Raw genomic sequence first — 19,079 nt, forward strand, 5'->3', positions numbered from 1 at the left:
ACAATATATTAAACATAGAAAGAAATTTATAAGATTGGAAAATTCCTAATGTCATCAAATCTATAGTATATATAGTATAATAATAGTATATAGTATATATGGTATAGTATAGTTTAGTAATATATAATATAGTAATAGTATATAGTATATATATAGTAATAGTATAGCATCCAGTCAGATTATCTCCATTACAGTAACATGCATTATCACCGGTCCATCAGGCCTCTCCTTTTCAACAGGCCTCTCATTCTTAGGGTAATTCGGCCGCCTCTCCTTCTCAAGGTTACTCACTCTACCATACAGTACATTTGATGGATTCTCAAGATCCATTTTATCTGAAATTTATAGACAATGACCCTCAGATTATGTGATTCTAGAATATTACTACTTTCTCAATTAGTCAGCATGACAAATGGAAGTTGCCAGAGAGATCATCTCCTCAGAAGAATAAAAATAAAGAAATTCGTCTATACTATTCACCCCTCAGATTATTGTTTACACTGTTCATGTCAGATTATTGTCACTGCCCAAGATAATTGTCCAGAAAAAAGGACAAATGACTTTGTACATACTATTTACCTTCACGTGTTGATACTGTTCATGTATTATTAGAATTACTTTTATGTATTGTTCTAGTGTCTATATAAAGGAGTCTATAAAGAAAGAAGGGCATTCAGAAACTCTCATCTGAAGCCTCCTCTTCTTTTGCCCAAACTTTTCTCTAGGCTTCCTCACTTTCTAAAATCTATCTTTTGTAAACCAACCTTCCTTTATTCATGTCTTCTGCTTCCAACTCTTCTGAAAATTAATTTCCTTGTAAGTATTATGTCTTTAATGAAGTTAATTTTGTATATATTTTCTATCTTATTTATTTTCTCATGCATATTGTCGGTTATACCTCCTGTTTTACATGATATCATGCATATGACTAGTTATACCGCCTATTATCATTATTATTAAACTATTATTAGTAGCTATTTATTACTTGGGCTTTACGTCTTTGGTATCAGAGCCATTGATGATTATATTGTTATATTTTATTGCTATATTGTTATTTTATTTTTCTGTTTTATTTTGAATGATATATTTTATGATGGATTACTATTATGCTCATAATGTTGGTTCTCGTGATCTTTATAATTTAAAATGTCTAGAATATAATTTAAGACTTGAATTAGAAAATCTAATGAATAATATAAAAGATCTTAAGAGAAAATAATAATTAATGAGACAAGATTATACATTAATGATGTCTAAATATCATATATATCAAAGTAGACAAGCGGTTATAGAAGAATGGGAAGATCATTGTAACTTCTTAAGAAAAGAAATTAAAAATGTAAGAAACCATTTGAGTATCCTTGTTTTATTAAAAAAAAAAAGGAAGAATAAAAATCATTGATACAAATCTTTACAAAGATAACCCATAGAAAAAGAAGATGAAGTATATTAGGAGGCTTGTGTTGGTAAGCTATGAAAAATCCGTTGGTCAGCCCATTCATGTTGGAAGGCTTTAAGGGTGGTCCCAGTGGTGTTCCCTTAAGTCCTTAATCTATTTATTTCTCTTTGGATATAGGAAATCTTTGTTTTAAATCCCGTCTCAATGAATTCTTTATTTAAACCTAATGGATCCACTACTAGTATCTCCATAGAACCTGATAACATTAACCAAGAAGATTACAGTATAATAGATATAGAAATAAATTTACAAGATTGGACAATTCCTAATGTTCCAAAAAATCAAATATACAAGCATTCTACTTTTTCTTCTAAATTATCATTTCTTACTAATTATACTATTAAAACAATAGAAATAATTATTATTTTAAATAATAATTATGAATCGTTACAACTATTAACAAAGAAAGTTATTAAACACCACAAAGAACAAAAATATTCTTTCATACATATTGGACTAGTACAAGTAGTTATAAAACCACTCACTAGAAATGGATTAAACACCTCAGTATTACTTTGTTTAAGAGATGGAAGACACTATAATTTTCATAATTTATTACTTGGAATGGTAGAATCAAACTTGTTCCAAGGTTCAGATTTTAGAAAGTGAGGAAGACTAGAGAAAATTTTGGACGTGAGAAGAGGAGGTTTTAGATGAGAGTTTTTGAATGGTCTTCTTTCTTTACAGACTCCTTTATATAGACACTAAAACAGTACAGAGCAGTAATTCTAATAATATATGAACAGTATCAACACGTGAAGGTGAACAGTATGTACAAAGTCATTTATCGTTTTTCTGGACAATAATCTTAGGCAGCGACAATAATATGACATGAACAGTGTAGACAATAATATGAGGGTGAATAGTATAGACGAAGTTCTTCGTTTTTATTCTTCGAAGGAGATGATATCTCTGACAAATTCCATCTGTCATGCTGATTAATTGAGAAAGTTGTAATCTTCTAGAATCACATAATCTGAGGGTCATAGTTTGTGAATTCCAGATCAAATAGATCTTGAAAATCCGTCAAATGTACTGGATGGTAGGGTGAGTAACCTTGAGAAGGAGAGGCGGCCGAATTGCCCTAAGAATGAGAGGCCTGTTGAGAAGGAGTAACAATATATACTGGTGTATCAATAATATTTCTGGGAATAATTCTCTGAATCTGTGTGCCTAGACTCTGGGATTAGTTGTCAAAATTTTGAGACCTATTCTGAGAATTTGATGTAAGAATAGATCTGGATGTATAATAACTAGAAGGTGTTAAAGAAGAATAATATGATAAAGATCTTCTAAAGGTTGAAAAGCTATTTGGACAGTTCTGTCCCTTTTTTTATCTATATATTCAAGATTATATTTAGAATTATTTTCTATCTTAGGTAATGGAGTAATGTTTTCTAATTAACATTCATTAGGGAGAGTAATTTGATTCCAATTAATTTGTTTAGGAATTGGTACATTAGAGTTTTGTGTACTAGATTATAATAATAATGTATATCATTTTGGATTGGTAATAAGAGCTCGTGATTCTAATGCTGTTTTCATCAGTTTATAATAGATCATATATACTACTGTTAAAGGATGTGATCATTTCATCATATTATAACCGTTTGTTTTAATATGTAATATATTAGTATCGAATAATGAAAGAGAATAATTGGGATAACAATTAAAATAAATTGGACCTTGGAACAAGTTTGATTCTACCATTCCAAGTAATGAATCATGAAAATTATTCTTATATATATGCTATCAATATATTATAATATATACACTATCATATATCGTGATACATATATATACTATATATGATATATATCAATGATATAAAAATATATACTATATATACTATAGTGATGATATAGTATAGATACTATAGATATGTTATAAATATATTACAGTATATGTTTAATATTATATATTTAATATATTTTATATAGTATATTATATGCTATATATTGTATTCTATGCTATATATAAATAGTACATATCCTTCATTTGAACGTTAATTATTGGTGTGCGAACAATAAATCGTATAGAATAACGTTTGAACATTTAATTTTAATGTTCAAATAACATCTTTCGAACGTAAAACGAATGTTTGAACGATATAACGCTATAAACGACGTCTGGCTTCCTCGATCGATCGATCGCATTCTCTCTCTCTCTCTCAACCCTCCGCATATGCCGTCGAATGCTCATCTTGCCTTTGAATTGCCGTTGTCACCGCCACCGTTAAATACCACTTCTAGTCAAGAGATACACAACTTAGAAACGTTTAATGGGTTGATTTTGTGTTATTGTCAATGTTTTTTTTTTTTTTTTTTATAGAAAATAGAAAAATCAATAGTTTTCATCGATGGACATCGTAGGTGGCCGGAAAACACAAGGTCGGGATGTCTCTATGCACACCCCAGGCTTGTATGTGTATTATTTGTGGAAGAAATGAAAGGAATCGATGGATTCCTTTCGTTTCAATGGCCACCAAGTTGACTCGACTATTGCTGAGCTCGATCTATAAACCGTTCGAACGATAGTTAATTTGTTCAAACGTTATGGACTCAAGTCTCAGACTCTCAAACGGTTGAGAAATCGTTTGAACATCTATTAATATGGTGTTCGAACGATGGTTAATTTGTTCGAACGTTATGGACTCAAGTCTCATACTCTCAAACGGTTGAAAAACCGTTCGAACATCTGTTAATATGGTGTTTGAACACAAATCTTTAACGTTCGAATGATTTAGTTCTCTCAATAGTGTTTGAATGGCTATGTAACCATTCAAATTACTGTTGTAACATTCAAATGCCTAGTGATTCAATCGAATGGTATAACACAAAGCAATTTTAAATTATATTAATCAGCATATAATTTTGTGAAGGTTTATGTATCATATTTTATAACTAATTTTCTTAATTTTATTTTTTAAATTTCAAGTTGAAAATTTCTTCTAGGGGAAGGAAGTATGGCAGACTAGGGCAACCTTCCAGTGAATCATATCAAGAGAGGACTATTTTATTAGAGCGTCAGGTGAAGATTTCTGACTTTCAGAATCTTCTTTGGGAGAGTCGTTCCTCGACATCCGTCTTCATCGAGCTTGGTTGGACACCAATCATTCACCAGAAGGACGAAGCATGAGACCTCATTTCCTATATCGACATCGTCTTTGAGTTTATAGGGAGTTCTGTGTTTCCAGTCGAGATGATGATGAGGCATACATGATCTCTGTATGGGGAGCTTCATTTACTTTTTCAGCGGACATACTTGATGATTTCATTGGTATCTTACGTTTGCGCACTGCATATCCGAACGTGGTGTCTAGGGAGTCTACAGCTGATGGGAAGACGACTGAGGACAAGGGCTCTAATAGAGATAGACTCGATGGCCTCGCTGATAGTGAGGTGAGGCAGCCGATTGTTGGTCCAGATGCTCCTCCCTATGATGGGATGAAGAGCATCAAACAGACTAATTTATTTAACTTCTTCAAGATCATGAACTTAATCATTAACAACATTGATCCTCAGTAGTACAACACAGAAGTTGGCATAAATCAGGTGAATTTTATGTTATGCGTCGCTCGTGGGGTGCCTATCGACCTAATGAGTTATATATTCACTAGAATTTGATCAGAGGTTTCCTACATTACGACAGATATATTAACCTTTAGGATCCTGATCATACGATTTATGCTACATGCTAGGGTCTTGCCAGACATAGGTAAGCATGTTCGGGAGTCGATTGGACCGATCAACTCCTCCATCCTATCACGAAGCGCGAGATACTCGAGACTTTGACTTCATGCTCCTATTCCAAAACCGATCAATACTCAAGGAGATGCACACCCGACAGGTCATGAAGTATTGACCGGTGAGACATCCATGCAGGCCAAGACATCACGCACTATTACTCGTGACAAGATTGCACATATAGTACATGCAGAGATCCGCACACAGAAATCAAAGGTGATTGATGCAGTGCGTTTGGTGATCCATAGTGCCATCTCTGACTTACGTACAAAGATTAGTGCTAATATTTTTTACTTACGTAATGAGATTGATGTCATATCTGTGACTCAGGTCACGATCAGGACTCGACTAACACTACTAGAGACACGCTTAACTGCAGTCGAGGATATTGTTAGAGAGTTGGGTCAGTAGAGACACGCCCATCTCTATATTTTTTATTTGTAGTTTTTTATAGACAATATTTTGTATTTTGTAAAATTAATTTAATTATGAATGATCTTTTTTTTTCTCTAAATTAATTGTTGATTTCTATTATATATATTCTTTAATTAAGATTTTTTATAACATAATATATACCATTCGAGTGTTTCTCTATTCCGACCAGATATATTTCTGCAATAAATTACCGTTCGAACTCTGTATTTTACGTTTGAACATTGATTAATCTATTAGTTCAAACGGTACAGTATAGGTTCGAACGGTAACTCAATTTCCATCTAAATTTAGTGACTTAATTAACTCATCAATTTCTTGTTCAATCATATATTATATTTGTTCGAATATTGATTAACGTTGACATTCGAACGTTGTTGTATATTGTTCAAAAGCTAAGTCAATGTTTTGCTAAATTTTTTCACTTAACGAGCCAAATTGTCATTCGACCATATATAATATCCGTTCGAATGTTTATTTATTTATTTTTATGTTCGAACGGTTATTTTATTAGGGATGAAATTTTTCATCCCAACATATACCGTTCAAACATGTTCGAATGATAAACACTTTCTGCCATTTTTTTGAAATGAAATTTAAATTTTGCCCTTACATCTCATTTTTTGAGACGATTTTCATTTCGTCCCAAATAAAAATTGTCCTAAAACTGAATTTTTGTTATAGTGCACGTACTATCTATATATATAAGCTATGTCATTTGGGCTAAATTAATTAATATTGAATCCTTTTATTTTATAAATTGTTGGCACGACACTACAAAGTTTATAAACACATTAGTGGCCGTTTAAAATGGTGTCATTCTATTTAGAAATTGATCAGGAGATCTGCATTATATATTATTGACATGACATGATTTGATGATCACAAGGTTTGATTTGATTGCATGATTTAAATTACCTTGCAAATTAAATAGCTGTGTAATCAGAGCAATGTACATGCAGAAAAGGGTTTGATCATGGGTCCATTTTCTCAAAAATAAAAAAAAGAAAATTATATTTAGAAGGGAATCAATAAAGAATGCTGATGTGATGGATCATCTTCTTAACTACCTTCCGATCTATTGATCTTAATTTGTCCATTACATTTCTTCCCTTTTTTTTTTTTTTTTTTTCTTTTACCTTCTTTCTTTTCTGGATTCCTAGCTATATATCAAATTAAATTAATGTTGGCAACATTAACTTTGCCACGTGAATACATATAAACTTGGCGGATACGAAAAATATTGGTAGAATATCAGATCGATCTAGAGTGAGCATCTTCATTAATGTTTAATCCATCCTCATCCTCAAAGCAATATCAATCTTCAAACTTTCAACTTCTAAGGATTCTAACAAACGATTGTGACGCCTTGATTCTCAAGAAATAATCTTATCACTCCTTACTTTCTTTGCAAGTGAGTACTTCTTTATATTTATAATATATATATATATATATATATATATATATATATATATATATATATATATAGTCTAAAATATAAAGTGATCCTTGAGCTATCGCTAAGGTACTGTACTTGTGGATATCATTAATATGCACTTAGATCTCTTTATTCAAAGTGAGAGAGCCATGTCACAAATTAGTTGCCAATACCCCCATACACGTCATTTTCATCATCATGATCTTTATCCATTTGAATTTCCTCTTAACATGAAGTATTTTCATTAAACCTAAATTTAAATTATTAAATTTTTATGAGTAAAGTACAGTCCTAGCATTACTCAATTTTTATCTGTTGTTTAATTGAAGATGTGAGAAAAACCTTGCTCTCAGAGTCTCTACCAATAAAAAAATGTCCCAAACATGAAGAAAAATATTGTATTAGAGCAATCATGTATATCACAAGAAATAAGTAGAAAACTAAAAGTGATCGAGTGAATACTTTTGAAAATAAAGACAAGATAAATGCTAGATCTACGAGGAGAACTTTAATATATATATATATATATATATATATATAAACTAACATTCGGTGATATGATGTATCAAATTTTCTTCACGGTAAAAAATTTTCTAATGTGATATATTAAATATTCAAACACGTGAACATATCGTTGATGTGAATAATCGTACAACAGATTAGAATAGAAGAAATAGTTATTTCCTGGGTACGGCGATGGTTCAGGCGTCGACGAAGGGGTCTGAAGTCCATGATAACGATTTAGGTCGTTGATACGGTACCCGTACGTACTTCCATAATCGTAAATAGAAAACGAATACTAGGAATGTAAATAAAGCTGAAGACATATATATTTATGTGGTTCGGTAGGGAGCTTACATCCACTAATTGTTTAGTGGGTAAATCCGTTGTAATATGAATATTTTCTCATTTCTCTTATTACAATGAAGGTCGGTCATGACCCCTTTTTATATAGAAGATAATCTCTCTAGATCTCTCGTCGTGAGGTTGAAGATGATCCCTTGCTTAATTCGATCAAATCTCCTTTTATTGAGATCTCTTGAGTAGCTGATTAGAATTTAGCTTTATATCACTTCCTTCTTTGTGTGTTTGATTTATTTTTCTCTCATTCCTCTATTTTTTTTTTGTTAGTTATCTCTTTTTATTTGATACTCTTGCTTTTCTTTTTTGTCTTGTCTCTTTTTTCCGTTTTCTCACTTGCCTTCTGATTATAACTCTGTGATAGGTTGAGTCTGATATTTTTACCCCAACACTTGTATTTAAATTGCGATTCTCTTTTGAGATTAAGAATTACTTCGTATAAACAAAAATCGTATAAAAGTGAACTTCCAAGTTGATGTACAATCAGGTTTTTTAGTTAAATTTTTAGTAAAGTATTAAACAACGACTTGTTAAGTTAGAAACGATAGACTAATAGACAGTAATTTTCTTATGCATTTTTTATTCTTACAAATCAGCAGGAAACGAGAGTCGTGAGCAACGTTATAAGCCCATGAGGCCCAATCGCAGTTAGTCTGGCCCAAAGACTGAATTGGTCAGGCCCAGCTTCATTAGAAGAAAGAACAATAAAAGCTCAACAGAGCACTAGTTTACACGTGTGAAGTATATGAGAGTCGGTGGGGGCAAAAGCAAGGAGTAGAAAGTGCGAGAGATGCGTCTCTCTCCAGCCTTAGCCTATGGTTGCCACTATAGTGCGCCTCCTCTTAAACACCTCTTAACCTTCACCCTCCCCCGTCATCATCGTCCCACACACTCGACTCCATTATTACCCACTACTCTCTTGCTCTCTTCCCAGTTCCCAAACCCCAATTTCCTCACGGGAAACTGTCCCTTCTTCCGCATGGAGGTACCGCTTTTATTTTTCTGCAATTCAATACGTGTAGTATGTGTTGATGACTTTGGTGAAGTGATTAGGAAACAGATTGATTTTTCGATGAATCTTCGTTTTATCCCTTGGTTGTAAGTACTGCTTCGTTGTGCTGTTACTTCCTGCTTGGTATCTGATAAATCTTGGGAAAGAAAGTCCAATGATTTCTGTTTTAGTTCTCGTGTTTTTTTTTTTTAATATTATTATAATAAAAACCTTTTGAGTTCAGAATTCTAATTTCTTTATTCTTTGTGGTTTTATACAACTTATTTGTTAGGTGTAATAGTTAATTACATGTTTTTTCATTCTTGAATCAATTTTTTGTATCAGTAAGCAAGTTTTGTTGATAGAAATAGGCATAGCCCAAGTACATGACACATATACAAGTGTAACACACCTTTAATCAATTTTCATTGCTCAAAGCTACATTTAGGTTGTGGACTTTTGTATATTGTTCTTTTTGGACTGTTTGTTTCATGTATTTTCAGGGAGTTTTCTACCAAGTAATGTGGACATATAGTATCATACTGAGCATATTTATTGGGGCTCGTTGCACCCTCTATAATGATATTGCCCCCTGTAAATATATCCAACTGTGTACATGTTAGAAAGCCTTGACTCTCTGTGATACCCCATTCTGATAAGTGATATGGGTAGCTGATGTATGAGATCCCACATTGCTTGGGAAGGATAAGTTTTTGCTCTTTATAATGTTCCAATGGGTCGCTAATTGTATCATGAATTCCGAGATTTCTAATAATGGCTTTATTCATAACCCTAGAGGTATAGGGTGTTACAGTTGGTATCAGAACCCAAGTCGAATGATTTTGTGGACTTTTTAAAATAAAAGAGAAGAAAATTTTTAAGTCAAGGTTAGTAGCACACCAGTTTCCCGAGATTTCTAAAACTGACTTTATTCATAACCCTAGGGGAACGGGGTGTTACACACTCTAACTCAGCCCATAGCTGCCACTAGTGTAACCTATTGGTAAAGTTGATTATGATCATCTGTGGTTTAAAAACTGTGGTCTTTGTAACTGATAAAAAAAAAAACTGTGGTGTTTGTAGCCTCTCTCCTCATGTATATTACGTATCTCTAAGAATTTGTTGCTTCATGTTGTATACTCAATTTTGTTGCCTGGTTTTCTGTTCACCTTCTCGGGGATGGGCTTTTATTTTCTCATTCAACGGAAAAGTAATATTAAACTAAAGATTATTCCCTTATTTTGGTGTCATTTGCAGCGGTTCTGGGCAGGAAGTGGCATCAATAAGAACAAAGCAATGGTGGAACATTTGAAGACTTATGGAGTGATCACATCAGAGAAGGTAGCTGAAGTAATGGAGGGTATTGATAGGGCTTTTTTCGTACCCGATGGGAATGCACCTTACTATGACAGTCCCATGCCGATAGGTTACAATGCCACTATTTCTGCCCCTCATATGCATGCCACGTGCCTTCAATTGTTGGAGGAAAATTTGCAGCCTGGCATGCATGCTTTGGATGTTGGCTCAGGTATTGTTCTTAAACCATCTATCGGATTGTTGTATTGTTATATATTTATGCTCTAAAATGTTTCTTTCCTATCTATACATCTCAAGAGGAGTATTCTCATAGAAATATCACATAGAACCACATTAGTATTTTCGGATTCTTAGAAGTAAAACTGATCGGTACCCACCTGTGGGTAGCCCAAGTGGTAAGGTTGAACTTGTGTGCATGAGCCCCATGTCACAGGTTCAATTACCCTAGAGGATCAAATTGCGATTTAAGTGGGAGGCCATGGCGGTGGGTTGTTGTGCTAGTCTCCCATGGTTTAGGTTTCATGAGTGAATTCTAAGGGCTCTACTGTGGAGTGGTTCCCCCGTCATAAAAATAAAAAAATAAATAAATAAGAGTAAAATTGACCGGTGAAGAGAAGCTCAGATAACATGATGTGCTAGGTGGAAGTTTATTATTATGCCAGTTGTATTTTTTTTATTTTTATTATTATTGGTAATCAAGGTATTTTATTCATGAGAAATATACCCAACTAGAGTTTACAATTGATGGTAAAAAGTCACGGACATTTAGGTTGCATTTGGTTGCAAGAGTCAGCTGAGCTTAGTCAAATTTTAAGCTGAGTCTAAAATCCAAACACCTAACTTTCAAATTATTAAACTCATCTCAACTCAAAACCTTCTTACACGTGGGACCCACAACCTTTTTTAACTTAACACATCTTTATATCTGGGCTCACAACCTTTCAACTTCCTATAAAAGTACTAAACTTATCTTAACATCCAAATATACTTTAAACTCAGTTTAGATAGACCCCATATAACTCTTTCCACTACTCAACTCACTACTATTTATAAAGAATTGAGCTCAACTCAACATCCAAACACAGGCTTAGTCCTTTACAACTGTATTCTTATTTACTAGTTTTTTAAACTTTAAACTCCTTATAGGGCAAGAAGCATTTAATTGCATTGTCCCTTCTTTCTCTCTCTCCCTCCATTTTTCTCCTTGTTTTCTTCTCTTTGATCGTGAAGATAAGACCACTGGATTTCTTAATAAGTTCATTTGTTTTTAATGCAATAAATTTCATGGAGTATTTTCTTGTCCCATTATTTGAGGGATCTGTTTAATCAAAAGTAGTTGCATCTTAAACCACTTGGAGAAAAAATGGCTTCATTTCAAACCAATTGCTCATTATCCACCTTAACTGCAGTTTGATGATTTTGCATAATTTTTCTTTTTCTTGCCCTTACCATGGTTCCCTTTGTAGGAACTGGGTATTTGACAGCTTGTTTTGCTTTGATGGTTGGACCACAAGGTCGTGTTGTGGGCGTGGAACATATTCCTGAGTTGGTTTCTTCCTCAATCTCTAATATTCAAAAAAGTGCAGCAGCTCCACTGTTGAAGGAAGGTTCCCTCTCAGTGCATGCCGGTGGTATGTTTCTCAAAGTCCACATAATTAAAATTTTAAATAATGTACCTTACATGAAGAGTAGTTTGCCAATTTTGTGGGCAGAAGAATGTCAAAAATAACAGACCAATGAGAGTGTCGTTTGAGATGTTTTACTTGTGAAGTGTTTTATCAGGTTGTGATATATTTATAATGTGTTGTTGCATTGTGTGCCCGTTTGATATGAAATGACAGATGGAAGGCTTGGTTGGCCAGAGCATGCACCTTACGATGCTATTCATGTTGGGGCAGCAGCTCCGGAAATCCCACAGGCACTTATTGACCAGTTGAAGCCTGGAGGAAGAATGGTGATTCCCGTTGGAAGTGTATTCCAAGATTTAAAGGTGATCGACAAGAACCTTGATGGTTCTTTGAGCGTCCGAAATGAGACCTCTGTTCGTTATGTACCTCTCACTAGTCGAGATGTTCAGTTGCGAGGTGGATAAGTCTCTTATCTGGAGTTGTTCGGAGGTTTATAGTTGTGGTTGAAGTTGGGGTGCCTGTTCTTTTTTTTCCCCTTTGTATATATGATGATGCCATGGATCTTTTGTGCATGCTAAAATGCGACTTGATACAGTCTCTTTCCTTGTTCAAATCCATGTTTCTGCAATTCTAAAGTGATCGAATTAGAAAACTATTTTGTATTCTCCTTCTTAATTATCTAATTTATTATATTTGGTAATCAAAATGTCTTAGAAAACTCTACAATCAAGTCAAAACAGAATAAAAAATTACAACTATTCTGTATTAGCGGCTGCGTTTATTGTGTTTTGCATTAGTTCTGGTAGTTCATTTTCCATGTTTTTCCTCGCAAGTCTTTTCACGATCAAATGCTCATTAACTATGTCTTCTTTTTAGCTCTTGCATTCATTGTCTACTCATAATATCAAAATCCCGTTGACATTAAAACTGTTAACTTGAAGCCAATCCTGGATTGGCTTTAGACTTCTGTGGTGATCTCGCAGGAGGTATAGAATGAGATAAAATACATCAAGCGAATCTTCCAATATTTATTGTCGTAAACTCAGGCAAATTAAATACTTAAAAAATCTCATATACTCATTTTACGTGCTTCTCCCTCCTAGGTACTATAGGGAGTCCATCTTGCATATTAATTCTTGTTCATACTAGACTATGATTCTAATAAAATACAAAACTGAGGACTGGACCGATAGCTCTTTTTCTACAATAAATAATAACAACAATAATGAGCCAAAAATCTCTCAAGTCAATTGTAATGTGCATCATTTTAACAGGAACAGGGAAGAATAAAATAGGAACATCAAATTCTCAACTAAAACTAGCTCACAAGGAACTTTTCACTACAGAAAAAAGACAAAAGCACCAGCTATCTCCGGATTCATATTAGCTCAAGTCAGAAGGTACGCCTTGGTCTTTCTTCAGCAACATTCACTCTTATTGCCCTCCCATCCAAACTCTGCACCACCAAGACACCCGAACTAGATTAGGTTTATATAACTAGTCCTTGCAACAAGAACTACATCCTTCTGTCCTTCTATCAGCCAATGGGGCTTTATAGGACATGATAACATGATGAAATAAAATTTTGAATCCAGCAACCGTATGGTTTGGAACAACAGTCTTTAAGATGAGAGAGGAAGAAGGCAATATACCTGTCCATCAAGAGCAGCAATAGCATCATCCCTTCCAGTCTCACTTGACATTGTGACAAAGCCAAAACCACGTGAACGTCCAGTCTCTCTGTCATAAACTACCCGAGCATCAACCACCTCACCATGTTCGCTGAAAAGCTCCTCCAGGCGAGCATTATCCACATCCCATGGCAGGTTACCCACATAAATTCTGAAGGAGGATCCAAATGAGCTAGGGGAGCGTTCTGACCGAGCTCCTCTTGGAGCAGCCTTGTTAACGGTTAACAGCCTTCCATCTAAATCCTATTCGAAGAAAAGAGAAAAATGCAAACACAGACCATTAAGATATGTTGACAAGAAAAAGCAACCGTTTTTGTGTGTATATGTGATGGGAGCATGATGAAAATTGAGGAAATGCAAGGTCCTTAGATAGATGCACATCATTCAAAGAAGCTCATGTGCAAAAAGAGACTTAAAAAAACTTGGTGGGTCAAAAGATTCATTATAAAGTGGCTTCTACCACCTCCTCTTTACGACCTCCCAGCAAATACAGTGGCTGTTGGCTTCGAGGATTTTTGTGTTTCAATGGTCTTCATTATTTTCCAGTTAGATGAAAATATCCTCTTCCCTTCTAAAGAGGTGGCAAAAGATTTCGCTCATCAGAGAAAGTAGACTGCAAATACAGGGTATCAATCATTATATAGATTCATAAAACCCTTTTGCATAAACTCATCTCCCCGGTTGGTTTAGCTTGGGTTATGCCAAGAAAGAGTAGTGGACCTTTTGACTCTTAGGAGAGGATTAGGTAGTAGTAGTCACAAATTGCAACAAGAGAAATGTTCTTATTCATCATAGATTTTGTCATCTCCAGTCACACCTGCTGATGTGACACAACTTAAGTGACTGTTCATTTAAGTGGTTGATGGTTGACATGAAGTTAATTAAAATGTGCCATATTAGCAAGTGTAACTAACTAGGATGAATAGTAGTATTGCTCTTGTAGCAATATGGAAAGTGGTTCCTACTACCTACTTTCCTACTATGGTGTGCTTGGAGGGAAATGAATGATAGAAATTTTGAGGGGACAATAGAATAACTTAGGACTTTCTTCAATACTCTTCTCCTTTCGACAGCTTCTATAGACTTCAATGGACTCAATTTACATGATTTTCTTATATCGTTTTCACTTTCTAGATAGTTGTCTTCCTTGCGTAAATCCTATGCTTTTCGATTTAAGCTTTTGTGATTTTTAATGAAATTCTTATAACTTATGAAACAAAATCCAGTACAGGACCACAAGAGAATAATTGAAAGCCCCTCAAACATGCTATTCATTTTTTGATCAGTCGGTCATCTTCATTGAATGCAACTCAAGTACATAAATTGTACACGAAAAGTACTGATTAGGTTGGCAATGGACAACAAAACCATAAATTTAGATAACTAAAATTGAGGACTATGTTGAGCCAGGATCCATACAGACATGAGGAGTCTTCAGAAACCATAGATATAAGATCTTGATTACTTATAAAAAACACTATAGATCTAAGCTCAAACACACCCCCCCCCCCCCCCCCCCCCCCCCGCCCAAAACAAAATCTTCTCACAATCTCCAAAGTTCTACGCATTCTGTTCCTTTCTCACACATCACAATACATATGACGGAATCCTTTGCGGAACGTCAACAATGCATTGGCATACCTTTGAACTTCTCCAACAAGCCAATAACTTTACTACACTTTCGGACATCACCCACCACACGCCAAACAGTCAGAAGACTGAGACCAAAACTGTAGTAGCCACGATGCAGTGTAGCAAAAGATTATCTATTATTTCATCATTCTTCTTGCAAATGCAGCATTAGTCCACAACTTAGAATCTTTACTAATGTCGTTGCCCACACAAAGAGTGTCAGTTGCATGCAGCTTTGTTCCACCAAATGCATAGAGAAGTAACTGTGGCCCGTGGATCGCTAAAGACAACATAAGTCACGATAATGATCCAGGTCACAAAAAATCAAAGCAACAAATGCAAAAAGGAGGTGTGTTGGAACTACAGACCAAAAAACCTCAATGGTAGCCCTCTATCCATAGAGCAGCCACAATTCTAATCAAGACTTCTATGACATCTATGAATATTAAGGGAGACAAGGGGTCCCTTTGTCTCAAGCCTCGAGAACTGCTAAAAGAGCCAGAAGCGGATCCATTAAGCAGAATAGATGCAATGAGCTATCCACCTGACTCATTTCTTTCCAAAGCCACCTCTCCGTAAGAAATAATTGGCACCCTTAAATGACTATTTTCCTCTAGGGTTGACAACCTTGTAAATTTATTATAAAATCTATTGCTTTCTTAGTTTCTTCAAAATTTTCTCATTGTGCACTTTTTCATTGCATTCTTAATTTCATCAGTTCCGATTCAGTTTTATTATTTCGTTTATACAAATGCTTTAAATATTTAGATAATAGTAAACTACCATCTTCGGAGGTCGCTTTTTGTAGGGTTTTGGGGTGGGCTGTAAATCTCAAAATAGTGTAAAAGTCTCTCATCTCCTTTTTGCCGACGACACATTAATGTTTAGTGAAGCTAATCAAGAACATCTTCGGTCTTTAAGAGCTCTTTTATTATGTTTTGAAGCTGTTTCGGGCCTTGAATGAATTTAACCAAGTCTGAAATTGTTCCGTTGGGCTCAATTTCGAATATTTCAGATTTGGCTAATATCTTGGGGTGTAAGATATTGTCGCTGCCACTGAGGTATTTTGATCTTCACCTGCGCGCTCTGCACAAATCTGTTTTGATTTGGGATGTGGGTAATTGAGAAAGATTGAGAGGAGGTTAGCTGGCTGGAAAAGGTTATATTTGTCTAAAGGGGGTAGAATCACTTTGATAAAGAGTACATTGTCTAATCTTCCAACTTATTTTCTTTCTCCCTTTCCTTTGCTGGCTGGGGTTTCTATTAAAAAAGATTTATAGGAATTTCTTTTTGTGGGTTTGTTGTGGGGGGGGGGGGGGGGGGGGGGGGGGGGGGGGGGGGGGGGGGGGGCGAGGAAATGAGTTGGGATAAGGTATGTCAATCAATTTCAAGTGGAGGTGGAGTGCAAAATTTGAGGCTTTTTAATAAAGCTCTTTTTGGGAAATGGGTATGGAGAATATCATTTAGAGAGGGATGCATTATGGAAAAATGTGATAGATTTTAAATACGGGGGTATGTGGGGGTGTTGGTGTTCAAATGAAGTAAGAGGAGCTTATGGGGTGGGATTGTGGAAGTCAATTCGAATGGATTCGGGGGAGTTTGTTAAACATGTCAAATTCATGGTGGGGGATGGATCTAGAATATATTTTTGGCATGACAATTTGTGTGACAAGTCAGCTCTCAAGAATGTCTTCCTTCACCTTTTCAGATTGCAAGGCATCAAGATGCAGCTGCGACTGATTCTATCTCTTCTTCGAATAATAGTATTCAATGGAAGGTTGATTTTGTGAGAAATGGGAAGTTAATGTTATCTCTGATTGTTTTAGTAGATTATATAAGTTGAAGATTGTTCAAGGAAGGGAGGATAGATTGATGTGGATTCAGGAAGGAAATTCCAGATTTTCTATTCATTCCTATTACAATGCATTAATCTGTCAAGGTGTGTACGACTACCCTGGAAAAGCATTTGGAAAGCTTAGGTGCTGAGTAAGATGGCTTTTTATGTTGGCTGGTGTCTCATGATAAAATTCAGACTACGGAAAGTCTAACGGAAGCGTGGACTTTGTGTCGTAGATTGGTGTTCCATGTGCAAGAAAGATGGTAAATCAGTAAATCACTTGTTTCTCCATTGTGAGGTGCCTAAAAGTTTGTGGCATGAGATTTTTGGAAGGATGGGTATTGCTTGGGTGATGCCTAAGCAAGTGGTGGATTTACTAGCTTGTTGGAGAGGTGTATAGAGGAGTCAACGTATTGCTGCCATATGGATAATAATTCTTTTGTGCTTGTTGTGGTGTTTATGGCTAGAGAGGAATGGGAGATGTTTTGAAGATAAGAACGGTAGCTGGAAGAAATAAGGGAATTTTTTTTCAAAACTTGATGTTTTTGGGCTAAGGCTATTGTAATGAACGGTGAAGATATTATGGATTTATTTTATTCTGTTCTGTCTTTTTAGCTACTGTATGTAGGTATTTCCTCTTGTCTCTTGTTTAACTCCTGTGTACTTGGCTATGCCTATTCTTGGTTATATAACTCTTGTTAATTAAAAAAAAAAAAAAAAAAAAAAAAAAAAAAAAAAAGGTAAACTACCATGAGATCACTGAGAAACCACTAAAGGAACCTACTCTCGAAAAAGAGAGTGCGTAGTAGAGGCAACTTACATAGCGGTTGAACATCTCTACAGCCTTTTCAGCTTCTTCAACAGTGCTCAACGTCACAAACCCGAATCCACGACTCTGATCAGTCTCCCTATTGTAAATAACCTACACCAATAAGAAATACCAAAATTCCCAAATATTATAACTCCAAAAATTTACCATTAAACCCAAAACACAAACTTTGCAAAAACCAAAGCCATATAAAGCTCACTTCGGCAATCTCCACCGTCCGGCCTGCTCGAAAAGCATAGCAATTTCTGACTATCACGTCATAAGGCAAATTTCCAACAAAAAGTTTTGCTTCTTCTGGAGGTTCTACAAACTGTCTTCCTGCTCTTCTGTCTCCTTAAAAACCCATCTTCACTACTCTCTGCCTCCGCTTCAACGCCTCAATGACGAATCTCTCCCTCAGCTTCCAATCCGAAACACGGTCCTCGGTGTCAATGGTGATGGTGTTATTTTCTTCTTCTTGTTGAGCCAGTCTGAGGTCTGGGCTACAAAAGTAGCTATGGAGGAAGATTGGGTCTTGTTTTTGAGGAGAGACGTGGGGAAAAGAGTGAAGAGTGAGAGCACGAGAGGTTGAGCTTGTTAGGTTTGAGGGTACAGAGGAATCCGATATGGGTTTTTTGTGGTGGTGGTGGTGGTGGTAAAGAGTGAGGGAAAGGTGGTTACGCAAGATGAGTCGGCCATTGACAAGGCCTTGAAGACTGACGTAACTGCAGCAGCCATATCGATTGAGACGGAGAGGAGGGGGGGGGTAGAGGTTAGAGGAGTGAGGATAGGAGTGGAGAAGACGACGGGGGTTTATAGGGAAAAAGAGAGGACCAGGGGGCAGGGAAACAGGTCTAGTTAACCAAACAACGACAACATTAAAAGATGTCGTTTTAAGAGAGTCGACCTTTATTTTGAAATAAAGGTTATAAGTAATATTAATTTATTTTATTACTATAAATGCCTTTATGAATATTCTTCTGTGTCTATTTACGAAGCGTAAAAAATGTATGAATAATCATCGGAAGAAATTGAAGGATTTAGTAAGAATCCTACGAGATCCATTACTACTTTTTTCTATAACATATGGGCAAAATTCGTCTGAGTTTAAATCTGGTATAGATCCAAATTGGTTTGGGTATCAGTTATTTTCTCTCAAATCATTCAAAATAATATCAGTTATTTTTTCTCAAATCATTTATTTATGTTCATTCTTACTTTATTAGTAAATATTTGATT

The 19,079-nt window shown here is 35.2% G+C and overlaps 1 protein-coding gene and 1 pseudogene across 2 annotated transcripts; one reads left to right on the forward strand and one right to left on the reverse strand.

Moving 5' to 3' along the window:
* The first annotated feature begins 8,662 nt into the window (after window positions 1-8,662).
* On the forward strand, window positions 8,663-12,511 carry LOC121234277 (protein-L-isoaspartate O-methyltransferase 1-like). Of its 2 annotated transcripts, none has more exons than XM_041130158.1 (4): window positions 8,663-8,921; window positions 10,185-10,455; window positions 11,711-11,875; window positions 12,086-12,511. In XM_041130158.1, the coding sequence occupies exons 1-4, from the start codon at window positions 8,727-8,729 to the stop codon at window positions 12,334-12,336; spliced, it is 882 nt and encodes a 293-aa protein (XP_040986092.1). In that variant the 5' UTR covers window positions 8,663-8,726; the 3' UTR covers window positions 12,337-12,511. The 2 variants fall into 2 exon arrangements, with proteins under 2 accessions (XP_040986092.1, XP_040986091.1); XM_041130157.1 differs by having other exon boundaries at window positions 8,672-8,921; window positions 11,759-11,875.
* Window positions 12,512-13,054: 543 nt separating this feature from the next.
* On the reverse strand, window positions 13,055-18,679 carry LOC121234276 (annotated as a pseudogene).
* Window positions 18,680-19,079: the final 400 nt, after the last annotated feature.

This window comes from Juglans microcarpa x Juglans regia, chromosome 6D, assembly GCF_004785595.1.
Source record: "Juglans microcarpa x Juglans regia isolate MS1-56 chromosome 6D, Jm3101_v1.0, whole genome shotgun sequence".
Lineage (NCBI taxonomy): Eukaryota > Viridiplantae > Streptophyta > Magnoliopsida > Fagales > Juglandaceae > Juglans > Juglans microcarpa x Juglans regia.

Excerpts from the sequence above, each read along its gene's own strand:
- LOC121234277 (XM_041130158.1), top strand. The coding sequence starts at position 8,727 with ATGCGTCTCTCTCCAGCCTTAGCCTATGGTTGCCACTATAGTGCGCCT. Across the intron at positions 8,922-10,184 it reads GTCCCTTCTTCCGCATGGAG|CGGTTCTGGGCAGGAAGTGG; the intron begins GTACCGCTTTTA and ends TGTCATTTGCAG. Across the intron at positions 11,876-12,085 it reads CCTCTCAGTGCATGCCGGTG|ATGGAAGGCTTGGTTGGCCA; the intron begins GTATGTTTCTCA and ends ATGAAATGACAG.